Source organism: Nipponia nippon, unplaced genomic scaffold, assembly GCF_047370975.1.
Source record: "Nipponia nippon isolate SJK-2023a ecotype South Korea unplaced genomic scaffold, ASM4737097v1 scaffold_1, whole genome shotgun sequence".
In the NCBI taxonomy this organism is placed as follows: Eukaryota; Metazoa; Chordata; class Aves; order Pelecaniformes; family Threskiornithidae; genus Nipponia; species Nipponia nippon.
Window position 1 is genome coordinate 167,136,999 of NW_028262290.1, and position 23,493 is coordinate 167,160,491.

Below are 23,493 nucleotides of genomic sequence, written 5' to 3' on the forward strand. Positions count from 1 at the left end.
CATCTGCTTTTTTTGAAGGCGGCTGGCGAGTTAAACTTCCACGTGGAGCGACCATTTATTTACGTGCCGAGACACCGTGCCCAGCAGTCGTATTGCTAAACGGATTATTTACCGCTTGGGCTTGGCGCAATGGGTCTCGCGCCACAAAGCTTGGGTCGATGAGGTTGCTGCCGCGTGGCAGGCAGCCGGCCTCCCCCGCTGGCTCACCGGCACCAGATCTCCTCCCGCCCCGCGGCCCTCCCAGGCACCGCACCAGCCTCCTCCAGGTCAGACCTTCCAGGGGGGACGGGGGAGATCTGGTAACGGCCATTTCCGATTTAGCATCTCGCCATCTTCCCCTGAAGGTATTCAGCTTTGAGGGAAGCCAGCAAAATCTGATTTATTTTTTTTTTAAATGAGAAAGAGTTCAAAGTTTATCCTTTCAGTTATCACGATTAACAGCAGGTTTTACGAAGCAGTTTTTAAAAAATAAAATCAAGTTAAAATTCCACATAAAGCACCTCCATTTCAGTATTTTTTTGACACAGATACAAGGGCACGCAAGACTAGCTCGCACGGAGCAAGCCAAGCCGTGAGAAGCCTGGATTCCTGCTAAAGCAAGAGCCAAGAGCTTTCAGGACGCGTGGCTGCCCCCGGCTGCCCGCCCGGCCTCGGGAGCACTCGTTTCACCGAGGGGCGTGTGCGTGAGGAAGATGAGCCACAGCGATCGTCACGGCGTTGCTGCGGCAAGCAGCGGCCTTACCCTGAAATCACCGGGCCGCTGTAAGGTTCGTTAGTTGGGTCTTACATGACACTAAAAATTAGCAGCAAAGCAGTTCTAGGACCGGCACCGCTGCGCCGCGGAACCCCGCGTTCTGCTTTAGGTGGGCAAGTTGTAGGGTACAACGCCAGCGGAGGAAGCTCCTCTTCCTTCAAGAATTAATTGTGTTTCCTGCCTTTCCTGGCAGAAGGCGCTTCTGCTACTGGAGAAGCGGCCGAGGTCAAAGCCACGGCAGCAGGAGCAGTTTCAGAACGGCCTCCCAGGACCGTCAGCGCGATTCCTCACAGCCGGGCTCTTTTCTGGCCACATCTGATGATAATAATACGCAGCCTCGGAGGGAGCGGCCACAGTAAGTCGCTGCTGTTGAGAAACCTGGTAACAGCTTTGCCGCCCCGTACTTCTGGGATCACCCGAGCGCCTGTTTCCGAATTACCCTCCGTTCCCAGAAGTTCTCCTGACTTGAAACACCAACTCCTCTAGAACTAAAGCAGCAGCTAAATTCAAATTACTATGAAATAAAGCAATCTAGGTTAAGTAAACGAGGTGAACACGATATCTACGTACAATAAGCAATTTCCCCTTAGACTGTCAAGAGGCTTCCCACGGCGGAACACAGGAGTTCAGCGCAGCGGGAAGCTCTAGCTGTAATGAACTATTTCCCATTTTACATCACCGCGACGCGTTACGCTACCAAAACACAGAATCAAAGCTGCAGCTGAGAAAAAAAAGAATTAACACCCCCCCACCCCCCACCAGCAGGCTGCCCTTTAGCAGAAACAAGGTTTGAGTCCAGCCCAGATGATTCGACTGCAGCGGTATTAGCTTCATTTGACTGTATTTAAATAAAATAAAGCATTTAAAAAATAACAGGCACTAAAATACCCTCACTGCTTACACCACGCACCAGCCGAGCCCCGTGTACGTGGCGCGCGACAGCCTCTCCCCACCCCTCCCGGGGCAGGCTGTCGGGCAGTTTGTGGGTGTCGGAACAGGAGAAGCCATTCCCACGAAGCAGCCTAACAAGAATATTCAGAAGAGTCAGCTCCCAGCCAGCATCCGAGGTGCTCGGTTCAAGCCTGCGGCCGCAAGTTCCGCGGTGTTCCCAGTAAGACGAGGAGAGAGCCGGTACCCGAGAGCCCCAGGCAAGGAGCGGGCACCTCTCCCTCCCCCTGCAGCCTCCCCAGACGACGGGCAGTCTTTGCTTGCTCAGTTCAGCCCTTAGAGCTTCTTCAGGCGACTGTACAGTTCCCTTTTGCTCTTCTCACCCGCCCAGGTTCGGCTTTTGGTGCGGAACCTTTTCAAGTCTTCTTTAAAGTCCTCGTGGTGCATGGGGCGATAGCTCTGGGGCTCGCAGAAACTCTGGGGAAAGAGAGGCTGGTTTCATTTCAGCGTGTCGCAGGAGCGGTGATCTCCGAGACTCACCGACAGCAACCCTTTGAACAACTACCACCGGAACGAACAGAACTAGGACCCCCACCCTGAGCAGGAGCGTCATACCAGGGGGTGGTCAACAAAGCCAGGCAGCGGTCAGAGAACAGCTCCTTCAGAAGCGATAGCTGTTAAATGAGGGACTTTCAGTCCTGTATACAGAGCGCTCACCCCAAATTTTCCACCAGACACCAATACACAAAGTCAGTCCATCTGGTATTCACCCTGCAATAGCACAGATTTGAGGAATACCTCTCTCTCGGGCTGGCCAGCCCTGGCTCACGGCCCAGGCCGCTGAAGGCTGCCGTCGGCTGTTCCGTGCTGCCACCTCGAGGCCCTCGGTCCTCCCACCTCGGGAGAGGACACCCAGGCACCCACACCACAGGGGAGCCAGCAGATCGCAGGGAGAGCCAAAAAAAAAACCAGGACAGCACTCACTGCCATCAACACCGGCAGCCCCCAAGGCGGCCCAGGTGCTGGGAGACCCAGCATCCCCCTGGGACACGGCGCCCGGCCCCAGCCGGCCACAGACAGGCCAAAGAGCTCCCGTCTCTCTGACAACGCACCAAGTCACAGAACAGGAAGGTAATCCAAGAGATACTCTGAAATGCGGGGCCTGAGAGGGACTAAAGCGACAGCCAGGCCACCGCTGGTTTGTGTCAGAACAGCAGGAGGAACTAGCGGGAGAGAGAGTACGGCCGCCGAAACGCTGAAGCAGCAGAAGCCAAGCAATAGGAGAAACAGCATCCTCACAATGCTGGTGAGAAAGGTGCTGGGCATTTTTTAGTTTCCTTTTCTGAATTAAAGGCTGAAAACTCAAAACTCAAGCTTTTCAATGTTGCTATTTGAGTACAGTACGAGACTCCAGGTTTCCATTTGTTCTACGGCAATTCCTGTCAAGCCTCTCTCCTCTCCTAGGCCCAGGCTGAGAAGTCTTAAAGTCCTTCTCCGAATGCCATTTTGAACTCCTAGTTGTTATAAAAAGGCAGAAACCAGTTTTACATTTTCCTCTTGAGACAAGTGGAAAAACCTTTCAGCTATGGCAGCACGACAGCTCTGAAGTACGGAACCGGCTTAGAGAGCCTCGCTACCCAGTTTTAACCGCTCTCCATCCAGGAGACCACTGTGAAACGGAGCAGGAAAACCCACCCTGCTCCAAAGAGAAGTCTGATCGAGTATGAATGCATGGGTATTTCTTTCTCATTTCTTCTCTTCCGAGTGCGAAAGAGATGAATTTAAGAGAACGTTACTTACGCGGCATCTTAAGAAGAAGTCCTTGTAGCCCCCCTTCAGGACATAGAGCTCTGGGTAATGGAGGTTGGGGTATTCGTTACCCAGCCTGTCCCGCTCTCGCACAAACCGGCACCTGTAGCAGGAAAAAATCCTGCATTAAAGCTTGCACTTGACAAATAACGCACAAAAACAGCGCTCACCCCAAACTTCCCGTTCCTTGGACTACAGAAGCAGGCCGCTGCCCTATCGGGAGCGGGCTGACGAGCCACACCGGCTGCAAAGCCGCGGCTAACTGATTTTTCCCTTTCCGTCTCTAAGCCTTCCAGCGCGCCAGCCCAACTTCAACACGGCCGTTCGCATCATGGGTTGCGTCACATCCTTGCCAGAGGTGACAACCAACACCTGCTCATGACAAACTGCCTATTAAGTGGCACGCCAGCAGAGTGACTGGTGCCACCCCGAAGGCTTTGCTCTCGACTGGCACAGCAGCAAGCTCTTAGCTAGGGGTGCGCGGGATAACTCACATTCGAGGACCCCGCTCTGAAGAAAACTCGCAGTGGAACACTATTATCACTCGTTTGTTCTCCGATGGCTGGATTGGCTTCTTAAGCAAGTAGTCTTCCACGTCCTCTTCCATATGGAGGTTTACAGCACCCTGTAAAGGCAGAGTCACAGCCGAGCCCACACGGTGAGCGGAGGAGAACAGTTACAAACCCATCCCACTTCCTCGCAAGCTGTCTCCTCATCTTCGCTTCCCAGGAGTTCTGCCAGCCCTCTCCAGCCATTGGGAACACGGCTTCAAACCCAAGCAGGACGTTACAGATAGCCTAAGGCTGACTCTGGGCGACCCGGACCTGTTTCAGGTGGCCATTTCACCAGCTGTAGGTTGTGGCTCGCTGGATTTCCCTTCCCATCCCGTCGTGTTTGAGAGGGCCAGCCGGCTTGCTCAAGCAGCAAACCTCAAGGCCAATTATGTTTGCGCTACCGTTTGAAGTCTGTGGTTTAAACAAAGTTTAATATTCTAATTTTAGCTTCCCTAGATCTCAGGATGCTGGACAGCGAGTGTCTGACATCATCCTCCGGAACCCTTTCTCTGCTGGCCACACAGGCCACCTCCTCTGCTTAAGGAAAGCGGAACGCTCCCTCCTTTGAGGGAAAAGTCACTTTATGAACCAAGTGCAAGCTCAGTCTCCCGAGATTCCGGCAGTGCGTAGGCGTAACAGGATCCCAGACCCCAGGGGGGCACTTGGGCATCTCGGCTCTAACAGATCCACACGGCCTCGGATACAGAGCAGCCCCTCGTGGTGCCAAGTGACCCCAGTCTGCAACTTCAGACAACTCCGCGTCACTCCTACGGGGTCAACATACCTTGATGTGTCCTCCTTCATACTCATACGGGTATCTACAATCGATTATCACGCACTCCTTGATGAAGCTGGCAAACTTCCCAGTCAGAACAGACACAATCTGCAAAAAAAGGGAGTTCAGTTGTTTCAAGATGTTTTTGCGTTGGCTTCTCCCCCCCTCCCAGTAAAGAATTCTTCTATTGTCCCTGGAACACATACCATTTCCGAGTCGATATATTTTAAATCTTGATGCTTCCCATCGACAGTGTGGAATAAATAACCCTAGAAAACAGACAGCATTTAACTGAGAAAATTCCGAGTGTGAGCCGCACCGGGATAGCGCGGTGCTCAGCAGTTAATTTTGTAACGCGGATGCTTCGTTGTCAAGAATCTCTTCAGCAAAGCTCAAGAGTTAAAACTAAGAATTCTGAAATTCAGGGACAGAATTTTATTTCTTGCTCCTGTACCAAAGGGATTTTGTACATCTTTTTGAACAACCACAAGTGAATCACTTCATGTCTAAGGCATGAAAGCACCCTTCTCACCGACAGCCTTGACTAGGAATTTGCATATTTGAATATGAGTACTGTTAAAGACGGGAAGTGCTTTACTCGGGCTGGTTTGAGACATCTCTACCGAAAGAGACCGTTAAAACAAATCGCTTGAATTACCTTTGAGAAGTCACCGATAAGATCTCTCTGGTCGCTGTCCAAAATGCTTTCGATCTCTGCTGTGGAGGATTGCGTCCCTACTACCTTCAAACTCTAGAGGAACGCAGGTTAGAGATCAACGCCGAGCACTGGCAGCAGAGACCCCCTTTCCCAGAGCGTAACAGAAAACTCAGGGTTTACTCTGAGGCCCTGAACCACAACTCCCCAGATTCCCCTTTGGATTAAGGCAAAAAACTCAGGCTCAAGAGTACGCAACTACTGCACCAGCTCCCCTAATCCCCTACGCTATGCACAGGGGATGCAGGCTTGCTAGGTCAGCAATTCACCCAAAAAAGCTCTCTCGTTAACCTTCATAAACTCGACACCTATATTCGATCCTCTCCTCATCAATTCTCTGTTACAACATCAGATGCCAAGCCACCAACCATTGCATCCTCAGAAGGTGTTCCAGGCAGGCTTTTCCTCTTCTTGCTTTTCCCTGGAGAATTCTCTTCCTGCGACCTCTCCGTCCTCTTCTGGGTGGTTCTTCCTACACCACTGGGCAGAGATGAAGAGCCAAACAACCGGCATCGTTTGGCCTACGAGGAAGGAGAGAAGTTAGAGTTGCCCAGCAAAGACTGAGATTAGAAACTAAGCAAGCCTCAGACTTTCAGCCTATTACAAACTTTGCCTTGTACCAGACACTGCTGCTGCACAGCAACAGCGGGATGGCAGCAGGGTTGTCTAAACTCAGGCCCTGCATTTCCAGTAACACTTATTTCTTGCTGTGTGGACTGGGTGAGCCGGGAGCACCATAAGCAATACGATGTGCCAGCAGAGTGCTTTATCTCAATTAGCAGACAATCTATCAGCAGATTAAGGAGCTTTTTGCTGGAGTCTAAACTCCCTTCGCAGTCTGTTATCAGAAGATAGGGCTACAGGCATTCCAGGTAAGTCTGTGCCAAACGTATTCAAGATATGTCCCCAAGCATCTGATAAGGGAAGTCAAGATCTCCCTGCGTTTATGAAGTGTTTTTGTAAAAAAGAAAAGTTAATGCCTATATTCGCACACAACAAGCATTGTTTCACACTGACAGTCTTCCAGGGAAACAGGCTTTAGAGATAACAGAATACTGGAGGGGGTTTATGCCACGTCTTGGTTTGTTGTTATTAGGGACACAGTGCGATCGCTTGTCCCAGTAGTGACAACGGCTGCCAGAACAAAGTCCCCGCCTCTGTTCTGTTGTGCTCTGCCAGAACACTCACCCGATTGTCTGTTTTCCTCATGACTAGTGGTGCAGTCCAGAGGCTCGCCACATCAGATGGCATCTCCTCATCGTTCTGAGGAAAAAAGAAAGGTCATTCTCATCTATTTCACCGTGGGCAGACCGTAAATATCTCAGGCAAACATTCCAGTTGAAAACTGCTCTGGCAGCTGAATTAGGAATTTAACTCAATTACTAGCCCAGTACTCAATGAAATAACGGAACCGAGTTGGGACACGTTGGAGAAGGTAAGTTACATCAATTCATTGATTGATTAACAATGATGTTCCTCCAAAGCTTTAAGCATTTCAAATTCAGTTAGAAACGGGCTTCTGTTTAAGCGGCTTGAAAGCAAATACCACCTCTAGCTCTTTCAGCAAGTTGCTAAAGGAAAATGCCAACTGTTCAAATAATTCTCCCCAGTAACGCAATTTTCATCTGCCAACAGGAATAGCAGCAATTCTCGGACTAACTGCTGTTCGCACCCCACGTAAATCCCGTCGTCTGCACTAGGAAAGAGCACGTATAAGATAGAGACGCTGAAATACAAGAGTTGAAAACGATAAGGGTTTTCCCATCCATCTTCGAGGATTCCCTGGCACCTGGCTTTTTGCAGTTTGACTTTCCACACTGACTTCTGCTAGGACACGCGTGCACCACCGACACATATCGCTGGCAGACTCTTAACAGCAGACAGAGCTGATCTTGCAGTCTCCATCGTGTTTCCTTTGCACATACCTTCAAATCTTGCTCATCTAGCAGCTCTAGGAATCCATCATCATCTTCACTTTCAGAGGAAGTCAGAGAAGAGTGCGGCAGGAAAGCTGGCCTGTAGTTCTCCTGTTCACCCGTGGGCATTTCACCAGTGGGAGACTGCGACAAGACAGTTAGCTCTAACAACATTCCTCCTCTTTACTGCAGGGTGCCGTAACCACAGAGATGATGCCGTGCCTCTCACCGCACTACAGAAAACACGGTGGTTATTCCACCGCCTTGAATACACTGACGTGAGCAAACCCCAAACCGAGTTCCAATACTTTTCTTTGATCCTTACAACGGCAGAGTGCTTCATTAGCCTCGTTAAGCAATAACCCTCTTCTCTGGAAGAAGCTATCCAGTGAAGGCACAAAGGAGAGAAGTGGGTGGTGTCAATAGGAACAAGAATTAATATAAACTCGGCAGCTGATAAGAACAAGATCAAGAGTACGAAGCAGGATGAAGGACTACCAGATTCAAGGAGCAGAGACAAGACTTAGCCCCCGCAGCTCGGTTTCTGTGCAAGGACCCATCATGTTCTTTCAGTTGCTTTTTCTAAGCAATAGGATATGAAAAAGGTAGTATTTTCTTCCTGCCTGTCATGTCTGGGCATGAGATTCAGGTGCATCTACAGCTGGCTTCGCTATCCCAAATGCATCTGCCCCAATATAAATATCTACTTTACTGAGCATGAAAACCATTTCCAACGAGCTCCCTCTATTCCACATCGCTGCCCGCACTCCCTGGACTCACTGCAGCATAACCTCAGCTCTGTATTGACTAATCTCTCACAGACTACAGAACAATCCATGTTTCAAACTTCTGACCATCTCACGAGCCATACATGAGCAGAGTTTTCTTATCTGGCAGATAGATGAGTTTTTTTCTATTTGGCACATGAATAGCGGTGATTAACAGCATTGTCTTAGAATCGTGATGCAATTTTTCTTCCTCCCAGACCGCAGGTATGCAGAGGATTAGGTGAGAATTAGTTGTAAAGAACACTCAACTACTTACTATCTGAGCTGGAGATGAATTCTGCCTTGGTCCAGGAACACCTTTTCCATCACGGGAATGGACATGCACGGAGCTACGAGAAGCTGGTTTGGTTGGCTTCTTAAACTCAAACGATTCCTGAATTAAAAGAGGAGCAAAGCGATCATTTTACCAAAACTACAAACTGTGTAGGTTGTAGGATCATTTTCTCTGTTTAGTTTTTTTTTAAAACTACCTGACGTTTTAGATTTAAGTTCCCTGCTGCCAAGGGGAATAGTCTGAAGGCAAATGTTTTCAAATTAAAGGTGTTACAATAGCGATTCATTTAACATAACCAAGCTTTTATCCTCTTGATATCACCTACAGGCTTAAGGCTTTTCTATTTCTTTCGTCAGTCAACTTCTCGGCAAAAGAAATCATTGCTAAAGGCAGCCAAGGCTGTCTCCCGACGCCCGCTCTTCTGCGGAGACCTGTCGGAGTCCTACCGACAGGATTTCCAGCAGCAAGGCCTTCCAGACCAGGTAGGAAAAGGACATTTGTGCTGTGAGGAAGCAGGGCTCCCCGTGCCAGCAGGGGAACGAGAGGAGGTGATCTATCCAAACAGCTTTCTGGAGGCACCCCTCGTAGCTCTCTAAAGCTAGCAGTATGGATACATTTTCCCTTGCCACAGCCTAAGAGGAGTCAGGTTCGGTAGCACGCAGGTAGAGCTGCGCAATCAAAGTCTTCCAAATTTTTATTAACCTATAATCAGTTTGCAGTTGCTATAATCAGTGCTGTCACACTTCACTGCAAGTTCCCCCAAGATAAGCTACGCAAAACTTTGTAACGTCTGAACTACAGAAAGCAACACTTACGTTCTCCTTATTTTCTTCTTGTTCCAATAGTTGAAAAGCATCGTTATCCAGAGAATCAGAATGGCTTCTCTTCAGAGCAGGACTGCATCCCAGGAGGCTTTGCTACAACGTTCGTACAAAAGTGCCAGTTCAGTATTGCGCAATATAGCTTTTGCACAACTACATTTTAAGGAAAACGGGTTAATAAAGGCTGTAAGGGCTCCGACTGCAAATTGGCGCAAACTATGTACTATGTCTTTTGTGCCGACATCTCGGTACAGGTACCAAAATGCTTCGACTGCATTAGTGACAAAGCCCCATCACTGCAGTTTCACGCTAACTTCAATGAGATTTTGCGTTTACAAGCTGTAATTTTGACAGTTTTCATTAAGTACCACAGCAGCTGTTCTTGGAGACAGAAAATTAACAAGTTATGGAACGTATCCAACTAAAACCACTTAACACCCTAAATCCTTTCACGTTTATACAACACCGGTACCACCCTCACTTACTGGCAGCGAATGTATTCTTCTGAAAGGCATTCGAGTGCTACAATGAAAAAGAACCAAGATTTATTTCAACATTTTGTTTTAAAAGACAGTAACATGAGTAGAACTCGCTCCCCCCCCCCCCAAAACTCCATAAGCTACAACAGTCGCTGACAAAGAAGTGAAAATAGAAGTATACTTACTTCAGTCTGCTGGATTCAAGAATTGCTTTCTCAAACCTAAAAGCAAGCGAGATGCCCCACAGTTAGCACCGAGGGATAGCGCACTAAAAATCAACCTCGTATTTAAGTCGTGGAGTGGCATGCTAAGCAGAAGCCAGCATGCTTCTTGATGACACTTTGTCTTTCTCAAAAGCTATTTATAGCCAGCTTATCCCATTCTAGTTTTTGAAACACTAGCTAGACTCCTTCTCCCCCTCCTTTCCTTAAATTCTTTTCAGCATTGTTCAGACAAGAAGCTAGGTTAAAGGAAGAAGAGCCCAGTCAATCAGAGACCAAGGGCATCCATCCCCCATCCCTGGGGACAGAAGATTAGGAAAAGAAAAATAATCCAATTGAGAGCGGGAAATTCAAAGCTAAGAGCAACCGCCTGGTATCAGTTAAGGCATATACAAGCATCAATTATAATTTAAACGTTGAGCAAAAACTGCAACAATTTGGTGCAGCCTCAGGCTCCCGGCAAGGTGCCGATGTCGTGCTCAGACAGACTGGTTGGTACAACACATTCACTCAGACCCGAGACTTGTTAAGTGCTCGGGGACACAGACACGACAGAGCCTCGCATCTCCAGCTGCGGAGCACTGCAGCACACGCCTCGAGACGGTTAAGAGAGAAGAGCCCACTGCACACGTGCCAGCAAAGGGAAAGCCACCTCAAGCCTCTCATTAGCCTACGTTTGTTAACGGCGCAACGTGAAATGCCAAAGTCAGGCTTAGCATATGGTTACATACGTTTCCTCCATGATATCGCTTGAGGTTGCAGGACCAGGCGAATCCAAAGCACAACCTGCAGAGGAGAGACAGCGTTTTCTACCGAGTATTATCTAGGAAACACGAAGCATTGGACACTGCTACAGATTTCCTCAGAAAGACCCTGAGCTCAGACAGCAACCTAATGTGGAAAGTCCCATCTGCAGCCTCACCTTAGCGTAGGAGTAAATAAGGTACAGATACTCCATACCGTTGGGTTTGGCCATAGATAATCAGGTGTTGGTGCTTGGGGAAAAATAGGAGTAATTAAAAAAAGCCCCCCTAGCCCTGCCTAGAATGTCATATAGAAGAGAGCGCTGCCACATAACATGGAATACTCTTGGCTTATTCTCTCACACACACATCTTAATAAACAACTTAGTCCTTTAGGGTGTTTTAAGCCATGTTTTTAGTTACACCTCTTTGTAGGAAAAAATTTTGGGGTCGTTCCAAAAAAAAAAAAAAAGTAGTCAAAAGGCCCTTCTTAATGCATGCTAGTGTACTGGAAATAACAGCAAGCGCCCCATAAGCGCAAACCAAGTGAAACATCACAGCTACATAGCATTTAAGTACAGTCAAATACGAAGCTTACTTAAACACAGATTCCCCAAGGAGTTTTTGCATTGCGGTAGTAGTCACAAGCCCTAGGGATCGGCTGACAGCTTACCAGAATACACACTATGCCATCATGACAAGACTTGTTGCTACTTCAGCGACTGTGATCTAAACAAACAACTACAAAGAATTAATTTGACTAAGATGACAGGTAGTGGTCTCGGCACAGCAGAAACCTTCATCACGAGTGTTTTGTAAGCACTTAAGGCCTGCTTTGGAGACAGGAAAAAAAGAAAAAAAAGACAAGAAGAAAGTGGAGATTTAGCAAGCTTGGTTATTCTATCCCACTCCGTGGGTTTACGAGCTATACACGCATTTTAGCGGTTCGTAAAGTTCTTTTGAAGGCTGAAAGCACCATGCACCATCAGACTGGTGCATAAATTCAGATGGAGACACTGATTTCCATCGCTGGGCTGGACCAATGAAGTATCAGAAGCTTCCCTGATTCCACAAGTTATGGGGTAATAGCTTACTTCATTTTCGCTTATAAAACATCTCATCTGAACAAAAAAAAAAAAAAAAAACAAAAAACAAAAAAACAAACTTCTGGCCAAGTATCAGAACTAAGATGCAGCTCCCCAGGTTTCAGATAAACAATCAGCTCATGTTAACAAAAAGGCACCAAAAAAAAAAAAACCCAACCTCAAGCCACAAGGCAAACCCTCCTCAACAGCCTTGATTCGAGCGTGCAGAGCAGGTCAGCACAGTTTGGGTTTAAAGAGAGAAACCACATGGTGACAACTTGCTTTCATCAAAGTTATCGCCCTCCAAAGGGCAGAAACTCCAACCGGCCCCATTCAGAGCTGAACGCAGATATGCAACGGATCCTAACAATGAAGGACGAAACACTATCTCCCAGTTTTCCAGACCACAGCCCCAACACGCAACTATAAACACTCCCAAGCCAATATCTGCAAGACACCCCAGACCAGAGAATGGTGGGAATCCAATTCACCAGCGAAGCCTATCTTGGGCTATCTTCAGCAGCCTTCATCTTCAGCCGTCTCTACTGCAAGAAAGGCTGATAGACTCCCGATAAGGTGTTGACCTACTGCCATGTACAGAGCAGAACATCAAGGCAATCAGAAAATGGCAGTGATAAACATCATGCTGGAGTACAAAGCATGACAAGTCAGCAACCACGTCTAACAGCCATCCTAAGAAAAAAGGAAAAAGCCATCTCTGCCAGAGTCCCCCTGGGGGGGCAGAACCAGTTTTTCCTTCATGCTAGTTCTACTGCGAAGGTACTCCAGGACAATTAAAGCAAAAAAAAAAAAACAAAAAAAACCCACCCACAATCCAAACCGCGAACTGCAGAAGCTTGGCGAGTGATGGTTTGCCTGCCTCCCTCCTTCCAAGAGCGTGAGAATAAGAAGTGGCTGCGGGGACCGCAGGCAGGCAGCACTAGTTCTCTATCCAAACTGCTTGCAGTGGAAGCCACGTAAAGATACGATGCCTTTCATTTCTTCCTTGTTATTTATTAACTGAGAAAGCCGTACCTGAGTCTGTTGATTCCGATGACACTGTTCTTTGTAAACCGTTAGTATTCTTGTTTCCCAGATCTTGCTCAGCGTTTTCGTGCTGACTGTAAAGGAAGTTAGGTATTTGTTTTAAATGCTGATCGAAGCAAGAAATACAGTACAGGAGTGCCTGAAGGGAGATATACAGCACAGGTAATCGTAACCTGAAACCTTTGTCATCGGCCACACCAGCTTCAGGTTTTGGGTTTGTTTTTTTAAACCTGCACATGCAGCGCTGGTAACATTAGAAGTTAGGCTTCCGAAACAGAGATGGGGAGTGTCATTTAAGATAACCGTTCTGATAGCCTTTCTGGTCACCTTGCACCAAATCACCAAGCTTTTCTCCATGACATACTGTGAGGGGTTCTTTGAAATGTTTTAGAGCCTGTGCTGAGCTTGTGCCTTCACAAACGAAGGTTCTAATACAACAAAGTGACAGACCTTGCAATAGAACTTCAGGACTAAAAACTCTTTAAATGTGCAGTAGGATATCGGTGCCTGGAATCACATCAGCACCTCCCAAACCATTCTCTAGAAACGCCTATATCAGAGCCCCATTATCCTTCTTGGGACCGCAACCCTCTTTGGCAGCCGCGCATTTAATTATTGTTTTGCATAGAAAAAGTACCCAACTTCTAACTCAAACTCATTTTTATAAGTAGTTAGCTCTCAAATTTTGTCTTACAACTAAGCCAATTCTTCTCTGCTCACATAACCATCAGACCAGTCTAAATCACTCTGCAGAAGGGGCTGGAGGCATCCAGAGCCCGACTGATTAACACCAGCCCCTGACCTGACGCCGGTGCAAGTACAAACGCTGCTCTGCGAGCAGGCAGGGAACCTCCAAGCAAGCTCTCCTGCCCCACTGCTGAGCTGCATCAGGCACGCACTCGTTTCATACGTGGGCAGGGGTCACGGCGGCTTCAATACACAGAGGTGTGCATATCATATGTAGCCCTCCTCTATATTACCCTAAATAAGGGAAAAGCTACTTGAGCGTGGCTCCTCCATCACATGGGTTAATTAAAAAAATGCGCCAGGGCGCACGCTAGGGCTACAAACTCAAAGGACAGCATAATGAACGTGGAGGGGACGGGTGACTGGTGCGAACCGTTTACAGGAATTCCAGGAATCTGAAGGAGGGAAGGATCATACAGAAAGCAGGTGATTACAGAAATGAGAATGATATAAAAACAGCACACAAATGACAAATACCAGGAGGGCCATCAGGACCAGAGAGCAAGCCAGGGCAAAACAGGAGCCATACAAGAGACAAACTGTAAAGGTTACTGTAGAAATAACAAGACGAAGGAGTTAGAGACTAGTAACAGCAAAATTGGATTGAGCAACTGCACGGTTATGGGGAGAAAGGAGCGGCAGAGCCCCAGGACTGCAGCATTTTCCATATGTGAAACAGTAAAGGGAGGAGGGGTGGGCAGGAACAGGGTGAGGGTGCACATGGGGAGAAAGAAGGGGCTGAGATGATGCAGCTAACGTGGCGTGGAAGGCAGGAAGGACAGACACAAAGGTACCGGCATTAATTTGTGGGAGAGGTGAAAGCACCCAGTCCTGGGGCCAGGCACAGGAGCGAGGTGGATGCCCAGAGCAGAAGCAGGGGAAGATGGTGGCACATGGTGGGACGCTGCAGGGGGAAATGGCCCACAGCGCAGGAGCCAGCCGCATGTGGGCAGGGGAGCAGGGGCTCCCGTGGGGCAGAGCGGGGGAAGGCCCAGCCTCGGGGCTCCCTAGGGAGAAAGGGGCAGCAGAGAAGGGGGCTATTTGGTGGGAGAGGGGGAGGCCCCGAGCAGCAGGAAGGAGGGGGAGAGCTCTGCAGGGGTGGAAGCATCAGGAAAGGGGGGGTAAGGGAGTCGTGAAGGCCTCGGTTTTGCAAGGGGCGCATAGGAAAAAACTCCTCGAGGCCTCGGTTTGGGGGGGGGCGAGGAGAAACAGCTCCTCAAGGCCTCGCTTTTTTGGGGGGAAGGATAGGAGAAGAGGTCCCCGAGGCCTCAGTTTTAAGGGAGGGGAGTGTTTGGAAGGAGAGAACGGGGGGGTGAGGTCCTCAAGGCGTCACTTCTGGGGGGAAGAAGGAGATTAAGAGAAGAGCTCCTCAAGGCCTCGATTCGGGGGGTGGGGAGGGAGAAGAGATCCACGAGGCCTCACTTTTTGCGGGGGGTGAGGGGAGATGAGGTCCTGGAGGCCTTGCTTCTGAAATGGGGGGGCAGGGGAGGAGAAGAGTTCCCCGAGGCCTTGCAGTGGGGGGGGGAAGGCAGAGGTATAGGAGCTCCTTCAGGCCTCGGGGTGGGGGGGGTAGGAGAAAAGTTCTTTAAGGCTCCATTGCAGTGGATGGAACGGAAGGAGAATTTTTTTTTTTTAAATAGGGGGAGGAGAAGAGCTCCCCCAGGCCTCGCTTCGGGGCCGGAGTGGGGGAGAAGAGGCCCTTGAGGCCTCGCATGGCGGGGAGCTCCCGCAGGCCTCACTTCGGGTCCGGGAGGGAAGAAGCGGGGGGAATGGGTCCTCGAGGCCTCGCTTTTGGGGTTTTTTTTTGGGGAGGAGAGCATGGTAGAGGCCCTGAGGAGGAAGCGGGGGGTGCCCCGGCGCTCAGCAGAAGGGGCCCCCGCTTTGACTGACCCGCGTCCCAGCTGCTCCATGGTGAGGCGGAGGTCGGAGATCGGCGAGAGATCGGCGGGAAAAAGAGACTTGACCACGGCGGGTGAAGCGGGGGAAGCCGGGGAGAGAAGGAGGAGGCGGCGGCGGCGGTAGGAAGAGCCCGGTGTGGAATCCATGGAGCCGAGCCGAGCTGAACGCTCCCGCCCTCCTGTCAGCGCGGCCCGTACGGCTTTGACCCCAGCCGCTACCCGTCGCCCGCTCCGAAGCTGGCGCCAAACTCCCCCTCCACCAATCAAAACCCTTCTTTGCGCGACGTTTGAAAGGGGCGGGTGTTTTTCCTCAAATCTCCCCGCCCACCGCCCTCGTTCTGACCAGTAAGAACGGCCGCGGCCACCTCATTCCCCGCCTCCAACTGTTGCTTGACGTCGCTCCCGCCCAATAGAGAAGCCAGCCAATGGGGGCGCCTCAAGTAGCGTGGATGAGCGCCAAAGGGGGACTACATTTCCCAGCATGCAACGCCGAGGCGGGCAACGCGTGGAACGCGTTGCCCGCCTCGGCGTTGCACGCTGGGAAATGTAGTCCCCGCTTCACTGAGGCGCCCGCTTTGCCGCCACATCTCCGGCTGTCTCCCTTTTATCCCCCCTGGGCCTGAGGGGAAGCGGTTAAAACGGGGAAAGATGAGCGGGGGGAAAAGGGCATAAACCCAGCAGGTAACTAACTGTGCCTCGGTGAGCCGAGGAACCCTTCCCGCGTCGTTTCTCCTCAAACGAGATCTTTAAACGAGCAGCGTCACTGGCGGCCGCTTTTGTGAGGCGTTCGGTGAGCGGCGGCGTGAAATTAAGAAGCCAGCGCGCGTCCCTGCAGCGCCGAGACCTCGTGGAGCCATGGCACTTGTGAAATTGGAGTGGGAGAAGAGAGACTTGAGCGCACTGCGTGCCCACGTCAGCCCGCGGGGTGGTGCAGAAAGCAGGCGCAACTGGGCCGCCCCAAATAACCCCTGCAGACCTCGCTCGTGTCCTCCACCTGCAAGAACTGTGATATTTACCCAGGTGCTGCTATTTGCCTTAAAAATGGACACATGCCCAGCTTTTCAGAGGACCCGTTGCCCCACCTTGCCTTTTCCCAGCCCTGTCCCCTGCTGACGGTCGGGGAGCAGGACCGAGGCAGCAATGGCTGCGCTGTGGAAAGGAGGGGACTCCTGGCATGGGTCGTCCCTCAGGCCTGCCCGGTTGTGGGTGCTGCAGGCACAGGGGGGAGCAGTCCCAGCTCCAAAACACACAGTCCCATTTTACAGCTGGAGAAAGAGGGTGATACAGTGAAGCACTCGGGACAGGCAGCATGGCTCCAGCAGGTCGTGCCCCTTCTCCTCACATAAAGGTTTGCAGATCTCTGCTGTCAAGCCGAGTCCTTGGCAGATGCGCTCTGCCGGATCTCCCTGTGGCATTTCAGAGGCCGCTGTCTCTGGCTGCGAGGCTGATCACGTTGGGTTCAGCGTTCTCAGCGTGATGCAGAGACGTAAAGGCCTGGGCAGGGGATCCCACACCTCCAGGACGTGACCCGTGTTCCTCTGCCTGCATCCTGCCACCCACCAGATTCACAGGATCCTCCTGGTTCCTGCATTAGACAACACAGCATTTGCTCCCTCTCTGACCACCCAGAATCTCACAGATCCCCATCACACCCCCCATCACTGCTGCTCTTCCAGCCTGGGGAGGCTGGGGCTGTGCCCTCACTCCAGCTCTCCAGTTGGCCCTGTCCCCTCCCTGAACATTTTCCTTTCAAGCAAGTTTTTACAGGTTTACGTGAGCAGTTACCACCACTGTTAGCACCTCCATGGCTCCACCCCGAGTTCCTGGGTGTGGGGTGGCTGCATCCCCATGCTGCCCACAAGACAGCAGACCACACCGAGCCAAAGCAAGCCATGCAGCGCTGCCAAAGACCAGCACGGGCAATCACAGCATCTTCCCAGCCTCTCTCCGGCATATGTGTGTGTGTCCTCAGTGCCTGCAGGGACAGGTGGGACACCGCCACTGTGAGATCCGGCCAGGACACCAGCGAGCAGACACCCCCCGGGCAGGACAACACATCTTTAATGCTCCAAAGGACTTGGCAAGAGGAGATGCAGCCCAGGCAGAGCTGCAGTGAGTTTGCAACGCAATGCTGCGTCATTCCCACGCCTCTTGCCTGCTCAGCTAGCCAAGGGCACAGGGCACAGGGCAGGGGACCAGAAGGTGTCCGACCCCATCAGGCACACAGCTGGATGTAGGTTTCTTCTGACCAGAGCCAAAAGTATGGGAAGACCTTCTCGGTGAAGGAGGCCTTGAACTGCAAGATCTGCATCATGTTCTCTGCATTGTAGAAGGTCACTTGGCCCGCTTCGTAGTCCAGGTGGACTCTGATCCGCCGGGGCTCTTCCTCCAGTGCCAGCGGGGCGGGGGGCATGTGGAGGGCCGTGTACTGGAGATTCCAGTCCCGTCGCAGGGCCCAGATCTTCCCCATCGCCATGCTGAGCGAGTCCTTCCTCCGCACGGACTCCACGGCCACCCCCACGGCCCAGCTGTCCCCGTTCCCTACCTCCAGCTCCCAGTAATGCCTCCCGGCCGTGAACCCCTGGGAGCCCAGGATGCTGGGGCTGCCCGTGAATCTCTTGGGGGTGTCGGGGAGGTTTTGCTGTCCGTCTCCCAGCCGCACGGTTTTGCAGTCCTTCGAGAGGATCAGGTACGGGCCTGCTGTCTCTGGGTCCAGCGTCACCTTCACTAATGCACGACAGAGAGAAACGTCAGTCCGTTGCCTGCTGAGGAGCAGACCAGCACCTCTCCCTCCTCTTCCACAGGGCTGGGACGTGTCCTGTGAGCACAGCAGGCACTCGTGCCCCGTGAGCGCACACACAGCACCTGCGGTCCCCTCAGGTGGCACGGGACATGGGGCAGTCACTGCCCCCCATGCCAGGACCCATGGGAAAAGCAGCGCTCCCTGAAGCAGGACCGAGCCAGGCAGCGTCCCCACACACAGGGGATGGACACAATGGACTTTGCTAAACCTGCTTTGCTAATCCTGTGCTGGATATTGCTGGGTCTAAGCGCGATGGGGCTGCAGGCAGGCTGGGTGTGGGGGAGCAACATATCCCCAGAGCGTGAGGAAGCATTGCCTGCAAGGCAGCAGTGGTGCCAGGCCAGTCCCTGCTCCAGTGACAAGGGGAACGAATGCTCACCAAAGGGAAAACCAGCTCCTAACCCCGCTCCGCCGAGTAACCAGGCAATCTCACCGCAGAGCTGGAGCCGCCCATTCATGTGGGATGTTCTGCTGCCATCCCGCGGCCGTCCCACAAGGCCACAGAGGTGTCACCGCGCAGTGCCACAACCCCAGCCCCTCTGCTAAACCCGCTCCTCCAGGGCCCCGGTTCACGGCGGGGACCACAGCGTGGGGGAAACTGAGGCACACTTTCATCCCGAAAACTGAGAGGGCAGAGACTGGCCTCAGCGCAAACAGCTCCAGCCAGCCCCAAGCCCTGCGATGCTGCCAGGACTGCGTGGACCCCCAGCACCTGCAAAGGCATTTCCAACCTGTGCCTAAACGCCAGCTCAAAATGCATACGGCCCCTTTGCTTAACTAGTCACAGTCTTATACATCACGGCATAAGAATAAACTCTCCAGAGACAGGGAAGCTGAGGGCCTCGCGCTGCCCCAGGCCTCGTTTGGCGGGAGAGGACGGTGTCGCTGGGTGCTGCCGGGCATGGGGACGGACCTGGATTTTTATAGCAGGCCTAGTCAAAGTGAAAGGACCCGGTTTCAGACAGACCATGGATTTAGATGTCGTGGTGTGAGCCCATCTCTGCCCCAAGGACATAAGGAAACTCATTCTGGAAAGCTTTTCTTCCCTATTTGTGCCCATCAGCTCCAGAAACTTACCTCTTTCTCTGTCCACCTCGCTCAGCAGGTTCACTAGAGGAAGGAAAGGAAGATGCATGAGTCCCTCTCCTCTTGTGGCATCCTTCCTCCTCCCCGTCAGGACAGCAAGCCAGACGTGGAGCCTGCTCCCCAGCTCCCTGGGCTCCAGCAAAGCCCACCTCGGAGATGGGTCCCGGCTGGAGCAGGTGTGTTTTGCTCCCAAGCCCCAGGCAGAGGCCGTGGGTGGTGAGGATCTCCCACTGCATGGTGCGGGGACAGCAGTGCCCGGTGCCCTGGGGCAGCAGCACACCCGCCTGCGGCCTGGACACCGGCTCCACAGCCAGGCATCGCTCACCGTGTCTTTGCTTTACCTTTGAACTTGTCCACCGCACCCACGACCAGCTGGCTCATCTCAGAGAGGCTCTTAACGGTCCTCTGCAGCTCTGGGGAAACCGGCTCTGGGATCGGGGCCTTCGCCGCCTCGCAGCTGAAGGGGGAAACAACACGGAGAGGAGCTCTGACCCCAGCAGTCAGCCAGCACCCAGGGCCAGGAGGGAAACGGGGGGACAATCCCCTACAGCAACAGAACTCAGGGGAGCTGTGTCCCAGCTATTGGCACGGGAACCCCGTCTTTAACAGGGCTGCAACAGCCTCTGGTTCCAGATAACATCCCATTAAATCCCAACTCTTCAGCAGAGCAAAGCCATCTCCCCTCCGGCTGCTGCTGCTCGGCCACCTGCAGCGTTTCCAAACCTCCACCCAGAAGAGCCACGCGGGAGGAGAGCGACGCTGAGCCCATTTCATACCTGCTCAGGATTTTGCCAACATCCTGGAAGAGAGAAAACACCAGGTCAGCTCTGGCACTGCCGAGAAGGACCCCGGTCCCCGGGGCGGTGAGTTACAGTCGCTCCCCTGCTGCGTGAAGCAGGGTGATGGGGATTGGGGGGTGACACCGCTCTCCTGGGGACTCTCCGGTGACTCGCTCACCAAATCCTTGCCTCCCCTCAGTTCACACTGCAGGCCCAGACTCACGCCAGCCACACCACGCGCCGCGGCGTCACAGCCTGGCCGCTGGCACGCCGGCCAGCACCGTGCTGCCCTTCGCTCCCAGGCTCTGGGCTGCACGGGCACCGGGATGCAGGGGGGCCGGGTGGGTGTCCCCAGCCTTGCCGGGGGGTCACAGCGCCCGGGTGGGCAATGCAGCCTCACCATAAGGAATTCGACCACTGGCTGGTCACGTTTCTTCTCTATCTCCACAATCAGCGTGTCCAGCAGCGATTTCCTCTCCGAAACGCTGGAGATGTACTCGTGGCGCTCCTTGGTGAGCTCCCCGTGTGCCCGGTCGAGCTGGGCCAGCAGGACGCCCTCCTGCTCCCGCAGGAACTGCTGCAGCTGCTCGAAGGTGTCCCGCAGCCTCTGCCGCTCCGAGGCCACCTCCCCCTGCAAGGCACCCGCGCGGAGGCCCCTGAGCCATCCCGTCCTCCGGGAGCCTCCGCGCAGGCACGGGGACCCGGTGCTGCGAAGAGGCGGGCAAGGGTCATGGGGAAAAGGAGAAGAGTTTTTGGGGAGGAAAAGCTGGAAGGGTGGAGGGAGGAGAGGGGTGGCAAGCCTGGATGTTGATGGACACAAGCTGACAGCGGAGTCTGAATGACAGCAGGACGGAAGAAGGATATATGGGATGGACAGAGAGGGAGAGAGAAAGTAGTGTTGTTACGGAAAAGGGGATAAATATATGTGGGGAGAGGGAAAGATGGGATGCGCCCGTGAAGACGGGTAGGTCAGCAGGGGGGCACGGCGTGCGCACGGAGAGAGAAACGCCTACCAGCAGGCCATCGCTTTTCTTTTCTCCTTCGGGCTTAAATTCTTCTTTCTCTTTTTGTAGAAAAACCAGGTTGTTCTTGAGTGTCTCCTGGAAGGGGGGGGGAAACACAAAAAAAAAAGCGTTTTTGGTGATTTTGGGGTTATATTTGCAGGAGTGAGACGATGTCACCAAACAGCCCCTGTGGGGAGGGGTCACCGGGGTGGGTTTTGGGCTCAGCTCTGTGGGGAAGGGAAGCGCTCGGGGAAAGCACCCACCGCTCCCCGAGCACGCCTTAGAGACAGGCTAGGGAGATGCCCACGCGCAGCCGCTTTGGCCAGAAACATTGCTGGAATAGCTTCATGTGGAAACCCTGAAGTTTGTGGTTTGTTTGTTTTTGCTTTTTTTTTTTAATTAGGAAAAACAACTTTTGGTGTTGGAAGTGGGATTTGCGGGAAGAGGTCTGCAGTGACAGCAGCACTGCGTCTCGGACACACTCCATAAATTTGCTGGAGTATTAAAAAAAAACCCTCGTGCTCTTCCGCGGCAGAGCGAGCTGCTGGCAGGGGGGACCCCAGCCTACATCTCGGGGGGAGACCATGTCCCCTGTAGCTGCAGCCCCAGCCCCGTCCCTGGCTGGGGACACATGGGGCACGGGGACCTCGCGGGGCTGCGGAAGGGTGAGGAGCGAGAGGGACCTGCGTGGGCTGCGGGGAGGTGACGGGCAGTGGGAGCCACGGGAGAACCAGCAGCCCCAGCAGGGTGGTGGGGATATGGGACCCCAGCCCGTGGCCAGACGGGGACCCCAAACCCATACCCAGACGGGGACCCCAGCCAGCAGCTGGATGGGGACCCAAATCCGTGGCTGGACAGGGACCCCTAACCTGTGCCCCAGGGGGACCGTGACCTGCGCCCTGAGGGGACCCCAGCCCATGAATGGAGGGGGACCCCAGCCTGTGCTCAGAGGGGACCCCACCCCATGTGCAGAGCGGACCCAGATCCATGCCCAGAGGGGGCCCCAACCTGTGCCTGGAAGGGACCCCAGCCCATGCCCAGAGGGGACCCTGACCTCTGCCCCAAGGGGACCCCAATCTGTCCCCCGAGGGGACCTCAGCCCGTGCCTAGAGGGGACCCAGATCCATGCCCGGAGGGGACCCCAACCTGTGCCTGGAGGGGACCCCAGATGTGTGCCCCGAGGCGACCCCAGCCCATGCCTGGAGGGGACCCCAACTTGTGCCCAGAGGGGACCCCAGCCCATGCATGGAGAGGACCGAGATCCATGCTTAGAGGGGACCCCAGCCCATGCCCAGCGGAGACCCCAACCTGTTCTTGGAGGGGACCCCAGCCTGTGCCAGGAGGGGACCCCAACCCATGCCCAGAGGGGACCCCGACCTGTGCCTGGAGGGGATCCAGATCCACACCTGGAGGGGACCCCAACCTGTGCCTTGGAGGAACCCCAGCTCTGTGCCCGGAGGGGACCCCAACCTGTTCCCGGAAGGGACCCATTTCCAGGCTTAGAAGGGACCCCGGCCCGTGCCCGAGGGCGAGGGAAGGGACCCAGCCCGCGCCCCGCGCCCCGCGCCCCGCGCCCCGCTCCCCGGCGGCTCCCCTCCCCTCGCACCCTACCCGCAGCTGCTGGGCCGCCTCCTCGGCCGGGCGGGCGCGGTGCCGGCGGTGCGGGGGCTCCTCCCGGCAGCGGGCGCAGAGCGGGCCGCGGCAGCTCTCGCAGAAGAGCCCCAGGGCCTCGCCGTGGGCCGGGCAGCGGGGCCGCCGCGCCTCCTCCCCCAGGGCCCCCGCCAGCCCGGCCACGGCGCCCAGCGAGCGGTTGGGCCGCAGCGAGCCGGGGGCCACGGCAGCGCGGCACTGCGGGCAGGCGGCGGGGTGCGGCGGGGCCGCCAGCACCGCCGCCATGCAGGGGCCGCAGAAGTTGTGGCCGCACTCGGTGATGACGGGGTCGGTGAAGAGCTCCAGGCAGATGGGGCAAGTGGCCTCGGCCTGCAGGCTCTCGCCCAGGGCCAGCACGGCCCGCGCCATGCCAGCGGGGAACCGCGCTTCCCGGAACGGCCGCGGGGCGGGGCGGGGCTGCGGGGCACCCGGCGTGCGGTGGTGTCTGGGGGCACGCGTGTCCCTGCACACGCGTGTGCGTGCGGGCGTGTGCACGTCTGGAGCCCAAGGCTGGGGAGGAGCGGCTGGGGGAGCTGGGGGGGCTCAGCCTGGAGAGGAGGAGGCTGAGGGGAGCCCTCATCGCTCTCTGCAACGGCCTGAAAGGAGGCTGGAGCCGGGGGGGTCGGTCTCTTCTCCCCAGGAACAAGGGATGGGACG

The 23,493-nt window shown here is 53.9% G+C and overlaps 2 protein-coding genes across 2 annotated transcripts; both read right to left on the reverse strand.

Annotated features, from left to right (window-relative positions):
- Positions 1–360: 360 nt before the first annotated feature.
- On the reverse strand, positions 361–15,767 carry CDC25A (cell division cycle 25A). Its single transcript, XM_009472465.2, has 16 exons — positions 15,507–15,767; positions 12,858–12,943; positions 10,726–10,780; positions 9,959–9,994; positions 9,780–9,816; positions 9,289–9,390; positions 8,456–8,572; positions 7,421–7,555; positions 6,684–6,758; positions 5,864–6,016; positions 5,439–5,531; positions 4,987–5,049; positions 4,790–4,888; positions 3,946–4,076; positions 3,443–3,554; positions 361–2,119 (listed from the first exon to the last, which is right to left on the reverse strand). The coding sequence occupies exons 1-16, from the start codon at positions 15,659–15,661 to the stop codon at positions 1,979–1,981; spliced, it is 1,590 nt and encodes a 529-aa protein (XP_009470740.1). The 5' UTR covers positions 15,662–15,767; the 3' UTR covers positions 361–1,978.
- Positions 15,768–17,557: 1,790 nt separating this feature from the next.
- Positions 17,558–23,224, reverse strand: LOC104019248 (E3 ubiquitin-protein ligase TRIM7). The gene is made up of 7 exons (XM_087733246.1): positions 22,798–23,224; positions 21,196–21,282; positions 20,583–20,813; positions 20,180–20,202; positions 19,745–19,860; positions 19,395–19,427; positions 17,558–18,241 (listed from the first exon to the last, which is right to left on the reverse strand). Exons 1-7 carry the CDS (start codon positions 23,203–23,205, stop codon positions 17,730–17,732), a joined length of 1,410 nt encoding a protein of 469 aa, XP_087589372.1. The 5' UTR covers positions 23,206–23,224; the 3' UTR covers positions 17,558–17,729.
- Positions 23,225–23,493: the final 269 nt, after the last annotated feature.

Coding starts and splice junctions, on each gene's coding strand:
- CDC25A (XM_009472465.2), bottom strand. CDS start 15,661: ATGGATTCCACACCGGGCTCTTCCTACCGCCGCCGCCGCCTCCTCCTT. Junction 10,781..12,857: donor ATCGGAATCAACAGACTCAG/GTACGGCTTTCT, acceptor TCTCCTCTGCAG/GTTGTGCTTTGGATTCGCCT. Junction 9,817..9,958: donor CTTGAATCCAGCAGACTGAA/GTAAGTATACTT, acceptor TTTTCATTGTAG/CACTCGAATGCCTTTCAGAA.
- LOC104019248 (XM_087733246.1), bottom strand. CDS start 23,205: ATGGCGCGGGCCGTGCTGGCCCTGGGCGAGAGCCTGCAGGCCGAGGCC. Junction 20,203..20,582: donor CAGTGGTCGAATTCCTTATG/GTGAGGCTGCAT, acceptor TCTCTCTTCCAG/GATGTTGGCAAAATCCTGAG. Junction 19,861..20,179: donor GTTGGCAAAATCCTGAGCAG/GTATGAAATGGG, acceptor TTCCCCCTTCAG/CTGCGAGGCGGCGAAGGCCC.